The sequence below is a fragment of the Malurus melanocephalus genome, unplaced genomic scaffold, assembly GCF_030028575.1.
Source record: "Malurus melanocephalus ecotype Western Australia unplaced genomic scaffold, MMel_1.1 scaffold_368, whole genome shotgun sequence".
Classification (NCBI taxonomy): domain Eukaryota; kingdom Metazoa; phylum Chordata; class Aves; order Passeriformes; family Maluridae; genus Malurus; species Malurus melanocephalus.
This window is the reverse complement of record NW_026623600.1, coordinates 531,408-555,444: the sequence shown is the minus strand read 5'-3', so window position 1 is coordinate 555,444 and position 24,037 is coordinate 531,408. Positions and strand designations below refer to the sequence as shown.

Below are 24,037 nucleotides of genomic sequence, written 5' to 3'. Positions count from 1 at the left end.
ACTAGAGGCAGTAGAAAGCCCCAAAAGACCTGTGGCCCATGATCTGCCCCAAACCCCGCCCTGTCCTCCATGGAAATGACTCTCTAGATGGCAGGGGGAGCAAGCAGCAGTCAAACTCTGCTCCCTGCAATGAGAACCTGAGCTCTCTCCCAGCACATTCATTCCRGAGGGTCCTGCTCAGGGGGAGCAGGTACAGAGCTGCACCTTGGGGTGCTGAGCTGGGAAAAGGAGATGTAAGGAWTTGCCTCTACACAAATGCTGGAACTGGGGGAAGAAAAACGTTACAAAAAGGTTTGCAGGACATCACTGCTGCATTTTGTCCTTGCTGTGATACTCATGTGATTTATSTTGGGACACAGACCCTCACCTGCCCACACATGAGCTGAGACTGCAACAAGCATTTTCCATATTTACCCTGGCTGTGAATGCTGCAGCATGGCTCTGCCTGGTTCGTATTCATCCAAAAGCTTTTCTCCACTTACCTGTACAGCAACCACCGAAAGGACCTCGACCGAGATCCTGTTAAATTCATCAAAACAGCCCCAGGCTCCTGTCTGGGAAAGGCCTTTGTAAATATTCCCACAAGACTGAAAAGAAAAAAGTGAAATAAAATTACAGGAGTGAAATCACAAACGGAATCAACTCCAGCAAAAATGGATTTGATTTCCCTGCCTGTTTATTTATAGCAATTCACGGTCTATTGTGGGTATTTAGAAAGGTGCATGGGGGCAGGAGGCACAACTCAATTATAATATTTATAGCTCTGCACAGTTTGCCACTTGATTTGCTAATTGCACTCTCTTGACATCTCTGCACTCCGGTTCCATTTAAAGGTCACCTGGGCTGAGTTATGGATGGCCCAGCTTCCATGAGAGCCCTCAGCTGGATAAAATATGATCCAAGGCCATCAAACCCAGTGCCCCGTGGGGAGCACAGGGATCAGCCCCACAGCCAGCCTTGGCCAGACTCCAGGAGAGGATCCCAAGRAAACAGGAGAGATCCTTCCCTGTGCCAGCCCATGGGTGTGCCCAGAGGGAACGGAGCAGCACAGCCTCTGTCCCAACTGAACAGGATTTGTGAAGGATTTCATGTGGAATCCAACTCCAGGAGAGAAGGAACGGTGGAACAAGGCAGGGAGCACAGTTTSGGTCTCTAACTCCTGAAGAACTCCTGAAGAGCCTTGTGCAAGTCTCAGAGAAGGAAAGGGAGGAGGAGAAAAAGCTGTTTGGCAGGAAGGGATGCAGCAGGGGTGTGAGGAGAGGGGTGGATCAGAACCCACCCTCATCCTGTGGGTTCCAGCGGGCCCTGGGCACCCCAGCAGGGGCACTGTGACCGAGGGGCAGCCGTACCTTGTGGTCCATCTGCTCGGAGCAGTTGAACACGTASACCATGATGCCCAGGGCACGGCCCAGGTCCTTGGTGGTCTCTGTCTTGCCGGTGCCAGCAGGGCCCGCAGGGGCCCCGCTCATGGTCAGGTGCAGAGACTGGGTCAGGGTGATGTAACACCTGCACAGGGCGAGGGACAAGGGATAAACACTGAGCTGTGCCCTCCGGGTCACTGCAGGGACACAGCACCAGGCAGTGCCCTCCAGAGAGCCCTTCACCCTCCTTTGGGACAGCTCTGTGTGAGCACAGCCAAGCCAAGAGTCCTCTYGGGCAGTAACAGCCACCTCTGCCCTGCTGTGACTGCTCCAGAGAATCACAAAGGTTGGAAAAGATCTCTAAAATCATCAAATCCAATCATCAACCCAGCACTAGCACTTTGTTCACCACTAAACCATGTCCTTAAGTGCCACAGCCACATGCTTTTTAAACACTGCCAGGGATGCTGATTCCACCACTGCSCTGGGCAGCCTGTGCCAGGGATTGACAGCACTTTCAGTGAAGAAATTCTTCTTAATAGCCAATCTAAATCTCCCCTGGTGCAGATTGAGGTCATTTCCTCTCACCCTGTCCCTGTTCCCTGGGAGGAAAGCCTGACCCCCACCCAACCACACCCTCCTGTCAGGGATTTGTAGAGAGCAACAAAGTCCCCCCTGAGCCTCCTTTCCTCCAGGAAAGCCCCCCCAGCTCCCTCAGCGGCTCCTTGAATCCAAGAGATCCTCATCATGCCCTGGGGTCTGCCCAACCCCTCCACTSCAGGCTGTGCTTTCTTTGGACCGTCACACTCAGTGACATTGCGAATGTCCAGAGGAAGGTCAGCTTTTCAGAAAAATCTTCCTCTGGCTTCCCAGTGCTCCTCAGCCCAAAAGATCCTGCTCCCCATTCCTGAGCTCTGATGGCTGCAGCAGCCCCCAAAGCTTCTCCATTAGGCTGAGGGTGAATCCCAGAGAGGTGCCCACCCTCTGTCCAAAACATGGAACTGTATGGCCATGGCCAACAAAACCTRATTGTGCACAGAGGCTTGGCTTGGCTGACCAACAGGGGTGACCAGAGCCACACGAGATGCTCATGGCCACTGAAGCATCATGTAGAGTGGAAAGATACGACAAGAGACCCACAGGAGACTTTCACACATCTGGATGGGCAGCTGGAAGCCAGGTGAGACAGCTCAGCATCTCATGCCACGGTCTGTGTCCCCATTGAGATGAGTGACCCAATGGCAGATGTGTCCTTTGGGACAAAACAAAAGCTCTGGGACCCCCAGCCCTGTGGGGTGCGGACACCTCATGCCCAGGTGGGCACCCACCATGGGTATCTTCACCTGGGAGCTGCATCTCAGCCCGGATCTGAGGCACAGACACAAGAGGGCAACACCGTAAAATCCCAAACTGAGTTGGAGCTCTGCCGCCAGATCGCTGCGACACAAGGGAAAACAAGAGGGATGTGGGCATCCCAAATAAACCCGTCTGTCAGCCCAGCCGTGAGGGGCTGGCAGGGACTCACCTGTCGGTCAGGGGGGTGATGACCAGCCGGGGGGTGTTGCCCAGGTACTCGTAGCAGTACAGGAACTGCGCGTCGCAGATGTTGGCAAAGCAGTGCCGCTCCTCGTCTGCCCAGCGGTGCCGCAGCTGCGACAGCCACAGRAACGCCTGGGCATTGTCCACCTGCAACGGGCCACCAGCACTGTCACCAAGGGCGTGGGGTGGCAGGCACATGCTGCTCAGGGGCCCAAAGGGGACGGCCAGGAAGTGGTCACCAGCTATGGACTGGTCACTGCAAGGGCAGGGGSTGAGGAGTGGCACCTCCCCAACTCGCAGAGAAGACCAAATGAGCCAAAAAGCTCTGCTYAGCCTGGCTGCCTCTCAGAGGACACAGGGGAGGGCAAAGGTACAACCCAGAACATGAAGGGCACCTTCCCAACCACCTGCAGGGTAGGATGTGACAGTGACAAGGACAGAGTGATACCAGGGCTGGAGCCCCTCTGCTCTGGAGCAAGGCTGGGACAGCTGGGGTGATCACGAGGAGAGGAGAAGGTCCCAGGGAGAGCTCAGAGCCCTTCCCAAGGCCTAAAGGGGCTCCAGGAGAGCTGGAGAGGGACTGGGACACGGGATGGAGGGAACAGACAAAGAGGGAATGGCTTTCCACTGCCAGAGGGCAGGGATGGATGGGATATTGGGCAGGAATTGTTCCCTGGGAGGGTGGGCAGGCCCTGGCACAGGGTGCCCAGAGCAGCTGTGGCTGCCCCTGGATCCCTGGCAGTGCCCAAGGCCAGGCTGGACATTGGGGCTGGGAGTGACCTGGGACAGTGGGAGGTGTCCCTGCCCATGGCAGGGGGTTGGAATGAGAAGAACTTTAGGGTCCTTTCCAACCCAAATCGTTCTGTGAGTATCTGATGACAGGGCAGGGGTGTGGGAGAGGTGGACAGRTCCCAAGGGATTCCCTGTGGCCCCAACCAGAACAAGAACGCTGCAGAAAGAAAAGCCCAAATGCTTTTCCTTATGGCCATGTGCTCCCTGCTGAGCCAGGCAGAGATCCCAGTGCCTGAGCCTGGTCTGCCACTCTGTGATCTCCCCTTCAGCATGGCCCACACTGAGCTGTGAATCCCAACCTTCTGTGCGATCATCTTGGCCACCACATCCCGAGCGTGCACGTCGATGGTGCAGATGGTCATGATCTTCTGCCTGTCACCCTCGGAGAGCTGCCCGAGCAGCATGGTCACCAGCGTGTTCAGCTGGGCCACCTGCTTCTTGTGGTACTCCCTCAGGGCCTTCTCGTAGCCTTCCTTCATCCTGGAGAAGGCCATCCCCACCTCAGCTGTCCACCAGATCTGGGTGCAGCAAAGAGCCACCTGGGGGAACAGACCAGCTCAACACAGGGAAACACCGGGGCTGCCTTACGTTTGAGAGTGCCTGATCCATGGGGAGGKCAAGGATGAAGTGTCCCTGACATGAAATTAGGTATTTTGTCATAGAGTGTCACAGCAGGCAGGAGAGCAGGGATCTGCTCCGTGGTATCCATGGAACCCCACCCCAGAAACGTTTGGCAGCTGCTCATCAGTAAATGAGCCCCTGTCCCATGTCTGAGCACACAGGAGGCTGAGCTGAGAGCAGGGGAGCATCCAAGGGGCTCTTTCTTCTCATCAGGCCTCACCCATTTGTTCTCTCTGGGAGCAGGCACTCCCTGTGACCCCTGAGCTGTGGCAGCAGCCGCTGCCCACATCCCTGAGCTGCCTCCTGCCTGGAGCTTCAGCCAGAGCACTGAGCTCAGCCTRGGAATCCATCAGGAGATTGCCAGAAGAAAGGAGAACTCTCCCTCCCTCCCTGCTGGACAGAACAGCCAGAAATGTTCCCATGCACGACCAGAACCGTCCCCGTACACGGCCAGAACTGTCCCTGTGCATGGCCAGAAATGTCACCATGCACAGCCAGAACAGTCCCGGTGCACAGCCAGAACAGTCCCCGTACATGGCCAGAACCATCCCTGTGCATAGCCAGAGCCCCACCAGAAGGGCAGGGTGGCAGGGCAGCCCAAGTGGCCCAGAGCAGGGACAGTACCTGGGCAGGGTGGTCAAAGAGCCACTGGTCCCTGGGTTTGTCCTCGTACGCCGCCACGGCCGCTGTCATCGCATCCCTCACCGTGGCCCTCATGGTGTCCAGCAGGCGGCTGAGCCACACCTCGACCTGCACAAGGGATTAAAGCCCAGGAACTCTCCTGCTCCTCACCAGCAGTGAGTGAAGGAGGGAGTGGGACAAACAGCTCAGCTCTCCAGTCAGAGCAGCCTCGGGCTCCTCCAAACCGGGGCACTCAGCCATTTCTGGTCCTGCAGGATCAGCATCTCCTTCCAGACACCAAGGCAGGATTTTGTGGAACTCCAGCTACAGGAGGAGCCAAGCTCAACTCCACCGAGGAGCAATTTAGCTCAGTGTGTTCCAGCTCCAGGCCATGACAGTCACCTGGGGGACCTGAGCACAATCTGCCAGCAGCAAGAGAATGCTGGGAACTCAATTCCTGCTGAATTTAGAATTTCACAGGCAAAGTCCTCGCTGAGGGGAGAGTTTAAATGCCAAGTGCCATCACCGGGGAGCTCAGAGATGGTATTAGATACTTCAGCTTCCTGTAATAGTCCATGGAGAAAAGTGCAGCTACAAGGACAGAAAAGCTGAGCAGTTATTTGATTATTATATTTTGTACTTCGACTCATCCTATGAAAGAAGTAAGACTTGGAAAACGGGAAAAAAACTCTTCTCTTTCCAAAGGTACCTGTGTAGAGGTACCATGGAATAACTTMATCTATTTTCAGTCTGCATCGACTCCCTAACTGGGAGGGTAAGAATAACCCTCAAAACGTCTTTCAATAATCAAAACAAAAAAAAACCTAGCAAGGAAAAGGCACAGCCCTTCCTCACATCACGGGCTGTGAGGACCCATCCAGAGGAGGACYAGAACTGTGGTGTAAGCAAGGACTGAGCTCCACACCACCTCTTCCAGCATTTCTCATCAAGGCAGGGCAGTTCCCCTACAAGACCTTGGCCAGGGATGTCCWCCCAGGGGCTGGGAGAGCAGGTTCCAGCAGCAGTTTGGACACACAAGGTCCTCCCTCTCACCTGCCCGCTGCAGTCACAGGGCTTGCTGAACTGCACATACTCCTCCTCTCTGCTGTACATTCCCAGCCCAACCTTGGTTGTCTTTTGCTCAGAGTCCACCTGGAATTTCAGCTTGGCCAAGTTGTCAAAGAGCTTGGAAAGGTGKCGCTGCACCTGCAAAGGGGATTGTGTAAATGAAGTGATGAAGACAGGACAGAGATCAGCAAAGGTGTGACAGGGACASTCACTTGTAACCCTCCTGGAAGTTCCATCACACAGACCCTCCCCCTTCTCAATCGCTCCCCCAGCCCAAGAAAAACCCCTCTACCAAACAAAGATCACACTGGCAAAGGGAGACAGCAAAACACCTTAGGAAAGTCACACAGGTCTCACCAATTTTCCTTTGACAAGGATGTCCCTCGGACTGTGGCAAGGATCCTCAGAGGTGTGTTCCCCCYTGTGGGCCAGCACCAGCCATCCTGCAGCCTCCTCCAGGCTCTCCGCCCCTCCTTCCCTCCCCTCTGGGCCTGGCACTTTTGGGTCCACAGAAAGAGGAATTGGAAGGATTCTCTCAAGGAGGCCAGCAGCAGGAAGGGAGAAGCACATTCCCTGCCATGTCTGGTTTGCCTCTGTGTGCTGAAGAGCTGGCCTGGAGCGGGAGCTGAGCTCAGTTTGCCATCAGACAGTCCTGCTCACAGAACATGGCTTGGACATCTTGGCAGCACCACAGCTTCTCACTCCTGGCCAGGATGCCAACACAAGCCTYGTGCTGTCCTTCTCAGGATTTCCACCTCCTTATACCTCATTTAGAACAGCCCCTAATAAATCCTGAAATATCCCAAAAGGGCAAAAGCACAGAGACCATCCAAACACTGCAAGGACCCCTGATTCCAATTTCCCTGTATGTAGTGCTGAGAGGTCCCCAGCCACTGCTCCACCTTGTCCTGTTCTCAGCAATGGGCAGTTTTCCTCACTAGGAACCTTTCTGGCTTTTCCTTCCTAAATATCAACTTTGTATCAAAGAAAAGTCCTGAATTTTCCTCCATGGAGAAGCCAGATCTTTATTTCTGTTCAAGACCCAGGACAAACASCTCAACCACCCAGACAAAACCCCCATCTTAATCAAAAGTACTTTTCCAGAAGGAGCAGAACGATTCAGTCCTGTCCTGTTCYCACCTGGCTGGGTTTGCAAAGCCAAAGGGGAGATGCTGGCACAGCTCCTGAGGCTCCCACCTGCCCACAGGAGCTGAGAGGTCACCAGAGCTTCTGGAGCACGATGTCACCCACAGCTAAATCCCTGTGTGTCACATCCTGCTGCCAGCAGGGACCCCACGGGAAAGGGCAGCCCCAGAGCTGTCCCAGCCTGGTGCTGCCTCTCTCCATGACAGCTGAGACAGGGACATGGATAGACCCCACAGGCAGGGTGGGAGAAGAGAACAGCCCCTAATGCCTGGTGCTCTCCTGCTTTCAGGAAAAGCTGGGAGCACTGGGAAATAAGAGGCTGGAAAGCAGTGCCACAGAAAGGGACCTGAGTGTCCTTGTCAGTGGTGAGCTGGATATGAGACAGCACTGCCGTGGCAGCCCAAAGGGTCACCATGTCCTGGGCCCATCAAACCCATCACTGCTGGCCAGGGGAGGGAGGGCATTGTCCTGCTCTACTCTGGGCTGGAGTGGCCTCACCTCCAGTGCTGAGGCACTTTGGGCACCACAATTATTAAAAGAGGTGAAACCGTTAGAGAGTGTCCTGAGGAGGGACATGAAGGTGGGGAAGGGCCTTGAGGGGCCATATGAGAAGTGGCTGAAGGCACTGGGATTGTCCAGCTGGAGCAGAGCAGGCTGAGCTCAGAGCTCACCAGGGGCTGCAGCTCCTCCCAAGGGCAGCTCTGATCTCTGCTCCCTGGAACAGGGACAGAACCCAGGGAATGGCTGGAGCTGGGCCAGGGCAGGCTCAGGCTGGAGATCAGGGAAAGGTTCTTCTGTSCCCAGAGGGTGCTGGCACTGCCCAGGCTCCCCAGGGAATGGTCCCGGCCCCGAGGCTGCCAGAGCTCCAGGAGCGTTTGGGCAGCGCTGCCAGGGATGGACAGGGGGGGATTGTTGGGGGGTTTGGGGTGGGACTGGGTGATCCTGGGGGTCCCTTCCCACAGGATATCTTGTGATCCTATGACTTGTCTGTCCAGCTCTCACTCCCTGTCCCACAGAGGACTCCACCCTCCTCAGGAGCTGTCCAAAGGTGGCCACAGCTCCTCAGTTTCTCACCTGGCCAAACCCCAGCAAGTGCCAAGGGGACCAAGGAGCAGTGGACACTCAGCTTCCCCRCCAGGATGAGCACATCTCCCTTCAAATCTTACATAAACCATGGCATCCTGTTGTACACCTTAAGTGGACAGGCTCAGCAATCCCCAGTGTCCACTCACAGCCCCTGGCCACGCTGCAGGGCCTTGGCTGTGCTCTCAATACAACTCTGCCACCGGAGCCCAGAATGCTCCTGAATGYGCACCAGTTCGATATCCAGTTCAAGTGGATAATATCATTGTCTATTTAATCGTCCTTTAGGAATTATCAGGCTTTGAAACTACAGTGGAAAGGCTGAGAGCGTATCCATGTGTGATCCTGCCTGACATTTACTTTGATTTTACTGCAAATAGTTTTGAATAACAGAAAGCACCAGGAATTTCTCCTTACTCCGTGGAGCATTTCAGTGCAGCAGCTTTTCTCTGCTTCCTGTGTTTTCTTTCTCTCTCTCCATTTTGAACATCAATCAGCTGTGTATTTAYGACACTCTGTGGGCTGAAATCACCCAGCAGCAGCAAACAGATCCAARCCGAGTTCAGGGTTGGGGGCAGCAAGAGCATTTCCAAGCCTGCCCCATTCATGTGCTCACATGAACGCTAAAAATAAGGGAAAGCTTAGGGAAGGTGAGATTGCTCAAACTAAAAGGTGGAATAAGGAATTGATTCCCCACCCAGCAGTCTCCATTTGCTGTGAACATGTTKGTTTGGTTTACATTGGTTAGGATAAGTGATGCCTTCCCAAACGGGCTGGTCAGGGCACAGCATTGCCAGGCAAAGGGGCTGAGGTTTCCTGACAGCAGCTCCAGCAGCACCAGGACTCATTCCACACTGCCATATCCATATGGAAAAGCACCTGCAGCACTGATTCCTCTGAACCCAGCCCATGGGGGATAGGGTGTTCTGATCTCTGGGATTGGGAGGAAGGGACTGTGAAGCCATTCCCTACACCAGGAAGGGGACTGCCAGTTCCTCCCCGGGACCATCCAGCAGCCCTCCAAGTCAGCAGGAGGAATGGTGCATTTGGGGCATTCCCCACACCTTCGGGGTGGCATTCAGACACCATCCCAGAGGCCCAGAGCAGGGTCAGACACCCAGCCTGGCCCTGAGCCCCCTCCTGCCCGCCAGCTGCTCCCCTCCTGCAGGCTGTGCCCGTTCCTACCCTCCAGCAGGACATCCCAAAGGCTTTGCACCGGGCAAGGCTGAAGCAGGCACTGGCAAATGCCTCTTTTGCCTGAAAAAAGAGCCCTGTACAGCCACCAGTGGTCAACACTTCCACCCTGGCATGACCAGTCTGTGGCTCATTCAGCAGCAGCTGCTGTTTGGTGGCATCCCAGGTTGGGATCCAAGATCAGCAACAAGTTTTGGATGAGATTCTTCAGAAAGTCGATTTCCTGCAACCTCACTGTATCCCAGCAGAAACAAACCCACTGTCTCTGTGGCACAAAACCCACGGRGGTGCTCCCTGAACCTGCCACAAGCACCAGCAGGGTTAGATCAGACAACACCCAGTGCAGTGCTGCCTTGTCAGCCAGGACTGACAAATACCAGCTGTGAAAGAATTAATAATCCACTCCAGGGGAGAAAATCACTCCAGAAAGGACACTAAGGAGAGTCCCAGGACAACCCCTGTCCACTGATAGCTGGAAAATGCAAAGTGATGCAGCACAAGTCTTACCAGATGTGGGTTGGTGCCGTTGGAAAGAATATCCAGCAAATCTGCAGAAGAAATGAAGTAAAATCTGGGAAAGGCCAACCTTTTCAGGTTCAAATACTCAGCCAAAGCCTTCTCACACAGAGACAGTCTGGGGAGACAAAGCAGAGCCCAGGAGAGGTGGGTAAATGCCCTGCCATGCTTCATGCTKCCCCTTGGCAGATCCTCCCCAGCGTGGGGAAATGCCAAGCACAAGCTAAACCTGCAGGCTGGTCTTTCCCCCATCCCTGAATAGATCCACAGAGCACAGGAACTCACAGCTCACTCTGTACTCCAAGGGTCAAACTCCCAAGAGTCAGGGCAGCCTCATAAAAAAGCAGAAACACAAGTGGAAGAAGAGGTTGGAAAGGTTTGCAGCCTGACCCACTGTTTCAGACAAGCTTGTAGCTGCCACAGGTGGTGGCATCCACTGGGATGAACATTTCCWGAACTGCTTTTATTCTAATGAGCCRCATTTTAAAGTCTGATTCCAACCAACTCAGCTTTTTGTGTTTGCAAAGCATGAAAGGAAACTTGTTTGCTCCAATCTAAAATGAATCTTGCAGTGTTCACATGCTAAACTGCTGCTGAGCTTACAAAGTTCCTAAATAACATTCTCTGTGAGGAACATTGGCCTTGTTCGATTGAAAATAAAATCAGATCTTTATTTGAAATGGAGAGCTGCTACTGGCACAACAGCTTAACATGGACTTTGAAGTGTTTTTCAGGCAGATTCATATGTTAAGTGAGAAGTGTCTCCATCTCAGGACACTCAGGTCTGTCTCAGGGAGTTCTGTTATGCCTTGTGTTAGGGTACACAGGGATAATTCTGTAAATTAAAGAAAATGGGCTCAGCTCTGCTGCAGATATCACAAAATTGTGGAATGATTTGGGTTGGAAGAGACCTTAAAGCCCCTCCTGTCCCACCCCTGCCATGGCAGGGACACCTCCCACTGTCCCAGGTCACTCCCAGCCCCAATGTCCAGCCTGGCCTTGGGCACTGCCAGGGATCCAGGGGCAGCCACAGCTGCTCTGGGCACCCTGTGCCAGGGCCTGCCCACCCTCCCAGGGAAGGATTTCTTCCCAATATCCATCTAAAGACATCCCACGTTGTATTTGGGGTGGCAGCGAGGCCGTGGGTGCTGAACTCAGCTGAACGCCTGGGCCTGAACAAGGGGTACCAATCAATATTCAGGATGAGACTGGACCAGACTCCACTCAGGGGCTTCAGGGCAATGGTTCACATCTAYAAAGACTTGGAAAGGATCAGAAAAGCTGTGATTTGTGACTGCAGAGGATGCACAGCCTCAGGAAAAAGCCTTGGAACACAGGTTCAACCAACTTCTTAGGGTTGATTGCAGTCTCTGACAAAATCCTGGCACTGATGCTCTACCTACCTACTCTGTATGTCCTCCAGCTGTTGGGACAGWCCTGGTTTATTGGTGGCCTCAATCACATTTGGGGTTTTCTGAACTTCATAGGCCAGATCYTTAAAATCCACATCAATTCCTTCAAAGCGTTTGGAGTCCTACAGAGCAGCACAAAGGACAGTCAGGGTAATGCTCCAACTGTGTGCTGGCACCTCCCAGCCTTYGAGGGCTGTGTTTGGGGTGGAGGGAAGGTTACCCTGCAGAGAGCCTTCAGCCCAGGGCAGAGGGGGTCCCTCCTGCAGCCCAAAGGGCTCTCCCACCCTGGTGCCTGGACCAAATCTCCAGGCTGAGYGCTCCCAGCTCTCCCAGCCAGGTTTGGATGAACATCCCATGCCCTGGMAGCACATCCTCCCCAGCCCTGCATGCATCCCAAGGAGGAGCAGCMTCCAAAGGGTCTGAGCTCCCTCCCTTCTGCTGGGGACGAGGAGAGGCTGCTGGTCCATGGCATGTGCCAGGGGGTGTTGAGGTGCAGCTGCCCCAAGGGATGCAGATTAAATCACGATGCAGTTTCTGACTCAGCACCAGCTGCTGGAGGTGGCCTCATGCTGGCACAGGGGACAGGGCTCAGGGCTCTGGGCAGCAGCACTCACAGCCAGCCCAGCCAGCAAGGTGTGCCCAGCAGAGCAGCCCAGAGGCAAGGATGGCACAGTGGGGCACTGTCCAGGTGGGACAATGTCCACCCTCTCTGGGGGCCAGAGCCTGCAGTGCTGTCAGTGGCACTGCACAGGGACACTGCAGCTCCCTCATCACCTCCTCAGCACGGCTGTGAGCCTGGAACAACACTGGGAGTGGGCTCAGGGCACCCTGAGGAGGGGCCCAGTGCCARCTCTGCTCCATTCCCCAGAGCAGAGAGGCAGAAGAGCTGCCCTCCCCAGCACCAGCRCAGAAGGGCAGGAAGGGGACACTGCCAAAGCTCCTGGGCCAGCTGTGTTTGATGATTTGCAGTGTCTGAGCAATCATCTCTGTTCCTCTCCCCTCTGAGGGCAAGGGAATGCCTGCAGCATGGGGGAAGGTGGCAGCTCCTGCTCTGTCCCCAGGAACTCTGTGTTTGCCATGCAGGGATGGAAGGGAGGAGATCAGCCCCTCAGCATGGCTAAAGCACAGCCTGGGGTACAAAACATCCTGGGGCAGCACTGGGGGAAAAAACCACAGCACTGGGGAGCCTCCAGAGGAGGGAGGCAGCAGGGGAAAAGCCCTGCTTTGGGAAATTTGGCACTACAGATAACCCCATTTAATAATGGAGCCTCTTCTTTACCGCTTCCCAAACAGGAAGCCCAGGATTTGGGTTTYCCTACCTGGGGGAGCTGTGCCCGGATATCCTCGGAGCCGATGAATATGCTCTCCAGGTGGGACCAGGTGCGCTGCACTTCAAACCAGAGGGACAGGACAGAGTCGGCCGTGGAGAGCTTCCTCTGCCAGGCAGACACCTCCTCCAGGAAGAAAGCAATGTATTTGGATGACATCAAATTCTGCAGCTGCACCTGGTTGTCTTCTAAAGTTTCAATGAGCTCCTCGTCTGACTTCAGCAAGGGGGTGTTGGTGCGGGGGTGAGGCTCATACTGGAACTCCCTGGAGCCCCAGGTCACCCTCAGCTCCTTCAGCACCTTCTCCATGCTCATCTCTCGCACTGCTTTGTCCACAATGCCATGGACCTCCCCCTCAAATTCATGCAGGTTGAGCTTGAKGAGGTCAGCCAGGGTGGTTTGTGAGTCCATGACAAACCTCACACCCGTCACCTGCATCAGCTGGTTCCAGTGCCTTTCCCTGATGGCAGGATTCTGAAGTTCTGCCACAGCCTTCAGGGCTGTCAGCATGTTCTTCACCTTGCTGTCCAGCCCACTGAAAGCATCCCACCCCCTCATTTCCTTATCCAAATTCCGAATCTCTCTTGCAAACTTTTTGCACTCCTGATCCATGTTTTCCACGTTAATATCCACCCATCTGGTGCTCTGCCAGTCTTCSAGGCTGGTGTTCACCAGGGAGATCATATCCCAGAGCTCTTTGAGAAGACACAGCTCCTTCCTGCACTGCTTCAGTTGTTTATACTCTGGCACCATGACTTCAAACAGACCAGCTGATTCATAAATCGAGGTCATGGCTGACTCCATCTGTTTAATCTCCATGTGCTTTGCATCCAGCACTTGATAAGGCTTCTCGGTGTCAAACCTAGAAACAAATGTTTATTCTCCATAAGTGATATTGAAACAACTTCTGAAGAGCCCATGAAGCAGGCAGTGCCTCTGAGAGCCATGGGAGAGATGAAAGGTCTCTGCTACACCCTGATGGCAGTTCCACTGCTGCCACCACCTTAGAGTGGCACCGTGTGCTCAGCACCCAAACCCAGGCACACAGCACCCCAGGCACTGCGAGCAGGCAGATCTGTGCTTCCCCAGGACACGCAGGAACCAGCCCTTAAAGCTTTCTCCTCCCCAGGTGTGATGCTGGGAGCTGTGGGTACCTGAAKGGAGCCTCTCTGACGAAGCGCTCCCTGAGCTGCAGCTGCTGGGCGTCGAAGGCGGCGCAGCTCTGGCGCAGGGCTGTCACCTCGCTGGCCTGCAGAGGGGCCAGCTGCTGCTTCACGGCCACAGCCAGCTTCTTCACCTGGYTCCACTTCTCTGGCAGCTCCTGTGGGCACAGMRGCACTGCTGAGGGGAGGGATGGGCTCTGCRGGGGGAGATCTGCTCATGGCAACCACAGAATGGGAAAGGCAACAGAGCCCGGCTCTGAAACCGCCAGGGGGGTTGGCTGGGGTGGCTCACGTTGTGCTTGGGGAGGTTTAGATTGGGTTTTAGGTGAAAAGTTCACAGAAAGGGTTGTAAAGCATTGGAACAGGCTGCCCAGGGCAGTGATGGAGTCACCATCCCTGAAACGGTTATGAAATAATGGATGTGGCACTCACCATCCCTGAAAGGGTTATGAAATCATGGATGTGGCACTCACCATCTCTGAAAGGGTATGAAATCATGGATGTGGCACTTGGGGATGTGGCTCAGTGCTGAACGTGGTGGTGGTGCTGCTGGGTGCACAGTGAGATTTTATGATCCTTCCATAACATCATAAACCACCAAAAGAGGTCTTTTCCAAACTTGACAACAATTCTATGATTGCCAAGGCCTCTGCTGTCCCCAAATTCCCTCTTCTCCATGTACTGTGCAAGCCCACAGGAAAGACTTTGGGTTTCCTTCCATCCCAGTTCACATTCTTGAGGAGATCAATGGAGACCCACCAGCACAACAGAAAGAATTGAAACAGCTGGAGGCAGCTCTGAGGCTGCAGGGATGGCCAGGGTGGGGTCAGTTCCTCCTGAGGGGGTTCTCCATGGCACTTTGTATTACAGTCCCAACAGAAATCATGTCCATGACCATGGCAGGGCACACACAGAGCTGCTTCCTTCTCTTCTTACTGACCAGCAGCTCCAGCCCATCCATCCCACAGCCACAGAGGAAGAGGTGCCTAAAGGAACTTTTGCTTTTCCCACCCTGTACAGGAGGGAATGAATCATTCACAGACAAGTGCTGCTGCTGCTTGCCAGAAAGAACAACCCTTTTGCTATCTCCTGTGTGTGGATGGCTGTTCAAYGTCCCCCCTTCTTCTGTCAGGAAAATAAATCAGCTCTTTGGAGGTATTTGCACGAGCAAGCCCACACCAGCAGCTCACAAGCAGGGGGACTAGTGGAGCCAGGCTCCCACAAGACTGGGCTTTATGGTGGATGAAGACTCGAGCACCCATGCAATGCAGCTCTCCTGGTTTTCAGAGACTCTGTAGGACCCTGGATGTGTTTAGGATCCCAAACTATTCCAGATTTGGKGACTGACCACCCCACAGATCACAGCTGCAAAGGCAGAAAAGCCCAGGAGTGCTGAACACCCCTCAGGTCCACCTGAGCCTGCAGCAGGAAATGGGAGCSTCTGCCCCACAGGTGCTGCTTTATCCCCATGTCCTGCACAGACCCCTCTGCCCACAGCACCCTGTGACCCCTCAGCAGGTACCCACACCCTGCTCCTTGCACCCCCTTGGCTGCTGACAGTGCTTTTCTCTGTCCCCCAGCACTGGCTGGGTGCCTCACCATCCTTACAACCTTCATCTCATGGTGCCCTGGCAGAAATGGAAGGAATTCCCCAAAAACCCCGACTCATGACAGCCAGATGTGGAAAGGTGCCATAATACTTTCATAACCTGTTCCCAGTGATGGTCTGTGGGTAAAGCAGCTCTGGTGGTCTGACCCAGAGGAGGACTGAAGTCCTGTGAGAAGGCAACTTCTCTGCCAACATTATCCTCCCCATCTCCATAGCTGCCAAGAGCCAGCTTATTATTTAAAAATAATTCTAATTCAACCTAATTAACAGATGGATTTGAAAATGCATTAATTTTTTTTCAAGAGTAATCGCTGGGAGTCGGAGCAAGCAATTCTATGTTTTTCATACATAACAAAAGGCTTAATCTCTGCTTTAAAAGAAAAATCTCAAAACTCCAAAATTTAGAGCTACTAAGAAACATCCTGCAATAGCAAAACCCTACCCACTGAGGCCCTCTAATGACAGGCAGCAGAGCCTTGAGCATCCCTGGGATGTTCCTGCACTCCTGCTGCCTTTGCCTTCTGCTCCTGGGCAAATGCCACGTCCAGCACCAGCCCTCACCCACCTCCAGCTGCTGGTGGACTTCCTCGGGCAGCTGCTGCTCGTAGGCCCTCAGCAGCTCAATGGTTTCCTTCARGGGCTCAAACATGGCATCAGTGGCACTGTGACGTTCCTTCACGGCCAGCAGGTGACCCATGACCTCCACCAAGCCGCYGTAATCGCCCTTCTCCACCTTCCTGCTCAAACCTTTCTCAGCAGTTTGGATGAACTCCTCCAGGTCAGCCAAGCTGCAGGGCACAAAGCRGGGAAGCACAAGGTGAGAGCAGCTCCTCTGGAATTCATATCCAGCCTCACAACTGCAATTCATGCTCAAAGGCACTCCTGGGTGTGGTACAGCTCCTTCGAGGAACAGAAACACAGTCTGGGACTTCTCAACTGGATACAGGGAACCTGAACAGGAGGGTAACAGACAGTGAGCTCAGGAGGGGGACTTTGAAAGGTCAGTTTTTACTGGAAGAGTGGAGAAGCCCTGGCACAGAGTGCCCAGGCTGGCTCTGGATCCCTGGCAGTGCCCAAGGCCAGGCTGGACATTGGGGCTGGGAGCAGCCTGGGACAGTGGGAGGTGTCCCTGCCATGGATGGGCTTTCAGGTCTCCTCCAACCCAAACCATTCTGGGATTCTGTGACATTTTTACCCCTCCTCTTCCACTACAAGCTCCCCAGGTGAACCTGACACTCTGCAAAGCTGTAATACCTCTCAAAACCACCTCTCAAAACAGGAATTCTCCTTCTTGCGCTGCTTCCCCTCACAGGGCAGCTCCCTCCTGCAGGTGGAGGGTGCAGGTGATGCAAATTCACAGCAGTTCAGAAAAGCCACTGGACACATGTGGGAGGAAAAAATCTGCCAGGTCTTTAAAAATAATGTCATGGTTCCTTCTCTCAAAGCCCTTGAGCCATAAACCATCACAGACAAGGGGAGGGTTTGGGGCACACTTCTTCACCCCCTTTTTTCTGTTCTTAACCTCACCAGCTACAGGGCACTCTCAGCAGAGGAACAATGGGCTCCTGGCTCTCCAGGCCTTCCCAGCACATCCATTCTCCACCTCTCAAAACACTTACTTTTAAGTACCTGYTTAAATTCTCTGGATGCTGCTGGGTCTAAAAGTATCCTTAAATACTTCACCTCATAAAGACTAAATGCTGAGTCAGGAACATTCAGTAACAATTCCTAAATGCTCRCTCTTGGCTACACAAACCCTCTTTGCAAAGAAATTATCTGACAGAGTTATGGTGCTGAAAAGCACTCAGGAGATCATATCACACCCCACGCAGCAGCCTCCTCTTCAGATGTGTGTGAACTCTTCCCTGGGAGCATCCAAAACCTGAGACAYCCTTCAGCTGTGACTGAGTTGAGCCCAGGAAATCACCCGAGGCACTGTCCTGCACAGGCTGAGCAGTTTTTCAGAGCAAGGAACACATATTACTGCAACAGTTGGAGCCCAAACTGCTCCTTTTGCACCCTTAAGGCACCTCCCTGTGACTGTTCATACCTGAATCATGGGCTTGTGGAAGCAGAGCAATTAATGCACCTTTAATTAATGCAGCTTTACCGATGGCCAGCACCAAACACAGCACAGCGAGCCCAGAGCCCTGGCACAGATGGGATTGTCTGGCCTGGGATGAGCAGGCAAACACTCTCCCTATCCCACACAGCAGGTGCCAGGGCACCACTCAGGGATGGCAGCGGTACCAGAGGATGCTGTARGAGCTKCTGCAGCCAYCCYRGCCTTGGTAACWGCTCTGYTSCCATGRGAAAGCACATACCAAAGGATTAACTCAAGCCACAAACACCAATGTGAGAATGTCCCATCCAGAAAACTGGGTTGAGAATGTTTGTGCGTGTATGTGTGTGTTGATAAAAGAGCAGCAACATCGCTCTGCTGTTCTTGGTTTTGTGTGATTGCTCCGTCTCTACTGCTGCCTGGYAGAGCAGCTGATCCTAAAGCTTGTAAACAGAAGAAACATAAATWCTGAAGTGTGTGTAATAAAGATGGTCCCACCAGATGAGAGCTGAAGTCCATGTTGTTAYCTGTCAAACTGCTGCAGATGTCACCATTCTCAACTCACATGCCAGCAGAGACCAGGGCATGGGAGACCCAGGGATGTGATGGAGCTGGCGTCAGCATGGGCCCTTCTCTTTCTCCTRTGTTGTTTATGAAAGTTATCACAGCCCCGAGGCTGCCAGAGCTCCAGGAGTGTGTGGACAGCGCTCCCAGGGATGCACAGGGTGGGGTTGTTGGGGGGTCTGGGCAGGGCCAGGGGCTGGACTGGACTGGATGGTCCTTGTGGATCCCTYCCAGCTCAGGATATTCCACRATTCTATAACTGACTCAGTTATCAGTGTGAAACAATAGAACCCAGCCAAAACAAGAGAAATCCCAGTGCAGGTCCCAGGAGCGGAGGCAGGACCAGCTCTCACCTGTGCGTGACGTGATCCAGGAGATGCTGCTTGAACACCCAGCTCCACCTTTTGATCTCATTGAGCAAGGCTGCCCTGAAAGGCCGGGCATCGACCCTCAGCCAGCCCTGGAAGGTGCAGAYGGGCTGCAGGCACATCACCTCCTCGTGGAGCCGCTCGAAGGAGTCGATGTGCTCCCTGAACTGCTGCAGCGTGGGCGGCGCCTCGGGCACCCCGTCCTCGTGGGTGTCCATGTCTGCAGCCGAGAGGACACGGCCATAGAGCAGGAACTGGCGGCACAGCTCCTTCCTGTCCTCGCTGTAGAGGTGTGAGAAGCGCCCCAGCCCAGCCTGGTACTCGCAGCACGCACCCACTGCCACCTGCACACGGCTCAGCAGCTCCTGGCGCGCCATGGACAGTGTGGGCATGGCCTCCAGGTCAGCCTGGACACGGGACAGTGGGGACAGGGGGGACAGGGGTGATGGAGGATAGATGGAGGAGAGGGGAAAGAGGAGAAAAGAGAGGAGAGAGAGGGGATAGAGACAGAGGAGAGAGGTGAGAGGAGAGGGGAGAAAGGGGATAGAGAGAGGAGAGAGGAGAGATGAGAGAGGAGAGGAGAGGAGAGGAGAGAGGAGAAGGGAGAAGGGAGAGGGGAGAGGAGAGAGGATGGACAAGAGAGGATGGACAAGAGAGGATAGACGAGAGGAGAGAAAGGAGAGAAGAGAGAAAGGGGAGAGAGAAGACAGGAGAACAAAGAGGGAAGAGAAAAGAAAGGAGAGAAAAGAAAGGTGAGTAAAGAGGAGAAAGGAGAAAAATAAGGAGAAAAGAAAGGGGAGAGATGGGAGAGAGAGAATAGATGAGAGAAGAGAGGGGAAAGAGAGAGAGGACAGACAAGAGAAGAGAGAGGAAAGAGAAGAAGGGAGGGGAGAGTGGAAAGAGAAGAGAAAAGAAAGGAGAGAGGAGAGAAAGGAAAGAAGAGAGAAAGGAAAGAAGAGAGAAAGGAAAGAAGAGAGAAAGGAAAGAAGAGAGAAAGGGGAGAGAGAAGACGGAAGAAGGGAGAGGGAAGAGGAGAGAGGAAAGAGACAAGAGAAAGGAGAGTAAAGAGGAAAAAGAGGAGAGAGGAGAGGAGCAAGAGAGGAAAGAGGAGAGAAAGGGGTGAGGAGAGAGGAGAGAGAGGAGAGCACAGTGAGGTGGGAGCACGTGGCACCTCCCCAGTGCCACCCCGCACAGGGAGCCCCTGGCACAGACCTGGTAGTGGCAGAAGCCGCTGTGTGGGGCCAGCCGTGGCACCAGCGAGGACATGYGGTAGATGCCATTGAGGAGACTTTCCACCATGTCACAGAAGCCATCATTGGTGCCAGGGTCCAAGGGGGGACGAAACACCAAATCTGGGATCACCAAATCCAGCTGCACCTCAAAGAGGGGAGTGAGCCCTGCCTTGGGATCTGTCAGGGAACAACAGAGATGCCAGGATCGTTTTCAAGGAATTTTGAGCCACCACTAACATCCTGCTACAAGATACCCCAAGCCCCACAGGGACAGCAGGAGGGTGTGGTGGCAAATACACACTCAGTGGGGTCTGCACAACCCACTGAGATGTTGGCAAAGTGATTTGAGGACCACAAAACACCCTGAGGAGGAAAGGCTTGAAGAGACCGAGCTCTTCAGCTCATGCAAAGGGAGTCCAAGAGCTGAACAATGACAGTGATGCCTTAGGATTTCAGCTTCTCTATTTCCACGTCTCTGTAACCCTGGAATTCTTCAGTGTTTAACTCCAGACTCCACAGACGGTGCTGAGCTCCTGCTCTCCCATTTTTACACAAAACAATTCCTCTGCAGCCCCAAACTCAAGGACACCTCCCTGTGCCAGGCCCCAAGAGATGGAAACAAGAGAGAATTGGGGGAGCCAAGTTGGAGTTTTTGACTGCATTGGCTGCAGCTGCAATTGGAGGATTCAGGCCCGATGTGCAAATGGACAAAAGTGAGAAAGGGTGAAAAAGCCGTGAGCCATTGTCCATTGTGGGTGCAGCCCCTGGCTGGGCTGGGACTGCCCTGAATGGCCCTGAAGGCCCTGCCATGAACAGAACTGCTTTGGATTCTCTGAATTCTGTCTGGGCTCTGTTCTAGGTAGCCGGATTTTAGGCATCAACAGCATGGAAGTGCTTGCARAGGAGAAAAACAGCAGGAACCAAGAGGCTCTTTCATTCAGTGGTGAATGGCACGAAAAAAAAGAAAAAAAACAGCAACCAGAAACTGAAGCCAGATGCAAATGTGACAGCATATGCTGGYTCTTAACAAGATGGTGAGGAATTGGATGCAATTCTCCGACTCATTGTGCCTCCAGATCCAAAAGGAAAGCATTCCTGGGGATGTGCTTTATCTGGACACTGGCTGCTCTCAGCAGAGGAGTGACTCTCCCTGGTGGCCTTAGGCAGGAGRGCTGGTCTGGTAACTCCTGAACCCAGCTCACCTCTGCCCAGGACTGATGCTCAGGGACTGAGGGTTTTATTTTGTGCCTTTCAGGAGCAGAACTGGCTCCTGAGACTCCTCACAAAGGAAAGATGGTGCCAGGTTAATGCTTGGGCATGGGAGGATGGGAGGTACCTGCTGCCCAAGCACAGACTCAGGATGATGTCTCAATTTTCTGCATTCATTAATCCTTGCAAACAGGGCATGGTCACCTCCAACCTCCCTCCCCCTGAGCAGTGCAGTGACAGAGCCACCCTCCCTTCCTGGAGGCTCCCGTGCCAGAGCAAAGCCAGGAAGGAGAGAACAACTCCTGAGTGTGAGGGAGCACAACAAGAGACGTCCCCTTGAAGGGGCTGGGGACAGGAGCAGGTGTCACCTGTGTTCTCCAGGAGGTATCTGAGTGAGCACTCAATGGCACTGAAGAACCCATCCAGGACAATCTCATCCACGTAATCCAAATACGCCTTCCAGGCATCAGATGCTGGGTCTGCATGAAACAGGCTCTGGTTTTCCTGGAGGAGAAAGAAGATTCATTCAAAAAATGGGGCTGAGCCTGTCCTGAAGAGAGCTGCCCACAACTCAGGACATGCTGGGGAGCACAGGGGTGTCAGACTCGTGGAGGGATGGGAAAGATGGACCTTGCTCCTGGGGGCATGGCCACAATTTGCTGCTGTCAAGGGCTGCTTRGTCTCCAGGAACAATTCAAGGTGAAAATGAAGGGCAGGAGAGCCTTAGCAGCTCTGCCATGTTCACCTCCCTCTGAGGGCACGTGAGGCTGCTTTTCACCCCTGGGGTGCACTGGGGGCCTCAAAGGCTCATCCTGAGTCCAGCCAGTTCCCCTCAGAGTTCAAGGCCACTGACCCTCAGGAGAGGGCTCTGCCCAAAACCCATCTCTGGGCCAGGGGCTGTCCCTGACATGCACAACACCTGACTGCTGCCAGCTGAGGAGCAGAGCTTTGGGCCTTCTCCTGCCTGCAGAGCACTCTGAGCTCTGCAAAAGCTGCTGGGAAACACTGAGGTTTGGAACAGCAGCTTTTCTGCTGTSACTCAGCTTCTCCCTGGACAGTCACATCACCTCCTGTCCTCAGAGGGACATCAGCCCGAAAGAAAAGGGTCAGCCCCAGCCCCTGTTCTCAGGTGAACAGCACAGAGGGGATTTTTCCTCGGAGCAGAATCCCAAACCCGATGCAGCACTCCCCTCTAGTGGCTCCAACAGCCAGAGCTGGAGCCAGACCCTGCCCGGGCTGAGACAGGGGACACAGGGGACACAGGGGACACAGGGGACACAGGGGACACAGGGGACAGCCACCCTGAGTGGTGCCAGCCCCACACCCCCATTGCAGCTCACCCCTCACAGCCATTCATTATCATCGGGCAAGGCTTTCCCAAGAATTCAGGGAGTTCATGGAAGGTGAAGCAGCTCTGGAAGTTTTCAGTGTCACAGGGACACACAGAGCCCCTGAGGAGCCCCCCCTGCCCGGGAAGGTGCCCTGACCTTCACCAGTGAGTGGATCCTGTGSCCGCAGTCCCTGACGAGGCTGTAACGCCTTTGCAGACACTCCTGGCACTCCTCCAGGCTCAGCACTGACTCTCTCTTGGGGTCCCTCCTCTCCAGCACGGGTGACTCCCACGAGTGCACCAGGCTGTGGATCTGCTCCACGTTGTCCTTGGCTTTCTGCACCCTCTGCTCGAGGCTCTGGACATCACCCAGCACCCCGGAGATGCGATCCCARACACCTGAGGAAAAYGAKACCATTGAKRATTTGTTTTCAGAGCTGCTGRGCCAAGCTCTGGTGCTCCCCACTTCAAACCTTTTCCCCATGGTCTCATGCATTTCTCCTTCATTCTTAAGGCAAGAAATGCATCATCCCGAGCAGCGGAGCCACCTCTGCCTCCCTCCTACCCCCAAAAGCCACAGCAGAGACCACCAGAGCCTCTCCTGCCCAGAGCCTGGGCTGAACCTGAGGGGAGCAGGATCCCGTCCACAGCCCTGGTGGATCAGGGCAATGTGGAATGGAGCAGGCAAGCTGGGGCTGCTCCTCATCCCCCCAGTGCCAGCTCTGCTGGAGAGTGCCCTGTCCTACTGGGAACTGCCGCTGGAACACAGACTGGGGGAACACGAGGAGACCCAGGGGTCCCACAGAGCCAGCTCACCCTCCATCTGCCAGGTGAGTGTTTGCTCTGCCTCTCTCAGCCTGGAGTCAATGTCCTGCAGCTGCCCCTGCAGCAGAGGRTACTCCACCTCCAGCACGCTGCTCAGCACCTTGTTGTAGCTGCTGCCCATCAGCTCCAGGCTGGCCACCAGCTGTCTGAAGGACTCCTTGCAGGAGAAGATCTCGGCTGCTGCAGGGGGAATGGCTGCTCCTGCCCGGCTGGAGCGCAGGTAGCTCACCTCCCTGAGCACTGACACCAGCTGGGGACAGGGACAGAGATGAGCACAGCACAGCCCTGCCAGCCCCTGCCATCCCTGCTGAGCCCACAAAGGATTCCTCCTGTTTATCCCCAAAGCAGCACRCTGTGAAGGGCCTGGACCCTCYTGGKCTGTCCCACCTTGTGGGGCTGCAGGCATTGCACAGTGCAGAGCTGTTTGCTTTGGAGAACAAAAAACATTGGGTAAATAAATAATAAAATAAATTAGTATATAAATCTATAAATATAAATATATTTTATATAAATTTATATTTTATAATATATAAATATAAAATATATAAATACAATAGATAATACATACAGTATATACTATATATTATATACTATATATTATATATTATATATATAATATAATGTATAATTTTATACATAATATATTATAAAGTTATATATAGTAATATATATAATGATATATATTATGTATTATATATATTATGTATTATATATATTATATATAATGTATTATATATAGTTAAATATATTATATATAAATGTATTATATATTTTTATATATTATATATTTATGTATATTACATATATGTATATATATTGTATATAAATATATAGTGCATATATATTTATGTATATATTATATATAAATAATAAATAAATTAGTATACAGACAGATTAGTTCACAGAAAGTTGGAATCCTGGAAAAAGGACAAAGAAGAAGTTAAAAAAGAAACAGAAGAAGAACAAGCTTTACCCATATGCTATACATTGTAGG

At 53.3% G+C, this 24,037-nt stretch overlaps 1 protein-coding gene across 1 annotated transcript in view; it reads right to left on the bottom strand.

Moving 5' to 3' along the window:
• Nucleotides 1-24,037, bottom strand: part of DNAH9 (dynein axonemal heavy chain 9) — a 189,280-nt gene that overhangs the window by 153,606 nt on the left and 11,637 nt on the right. The window contains 16 exon segments of the mRNA XM_057378622.1: nt 483-587; nt 1,350-1,506; nt 2,887-3,047; nt 3,992-4,231; nt 4,938-5,063; nt 5,988-6,140; nt 9,933-10,059; nt 11,345-11,475; nt 12,673-13,543; nt 13,836-14,002; nt 16,019-16,241; nt 18,433-18,854; nt 19,660-19,856; nt 21,257-21,392; nt 22,376-22,617; nt 23,035-23,293. Coding sequence (XP_057234605.1) covers nt 483-587; nt 1,350-1,506; nt 2,887-3,047; nt 3,992-4,231; nt 4,938-5,063; nt 5,988-6,140; nt 9,933-10,059; nt 11,345-11,475; nt 12,673-13,543; nt 13,836-14,002; nt 16,019-16,241; nt 18,433-18,854; nt 19,660-19,856; nt 21,257-21,392; nt 22,376-22,617; nt 23,035-23,293 — 3,717 coding nt within the window.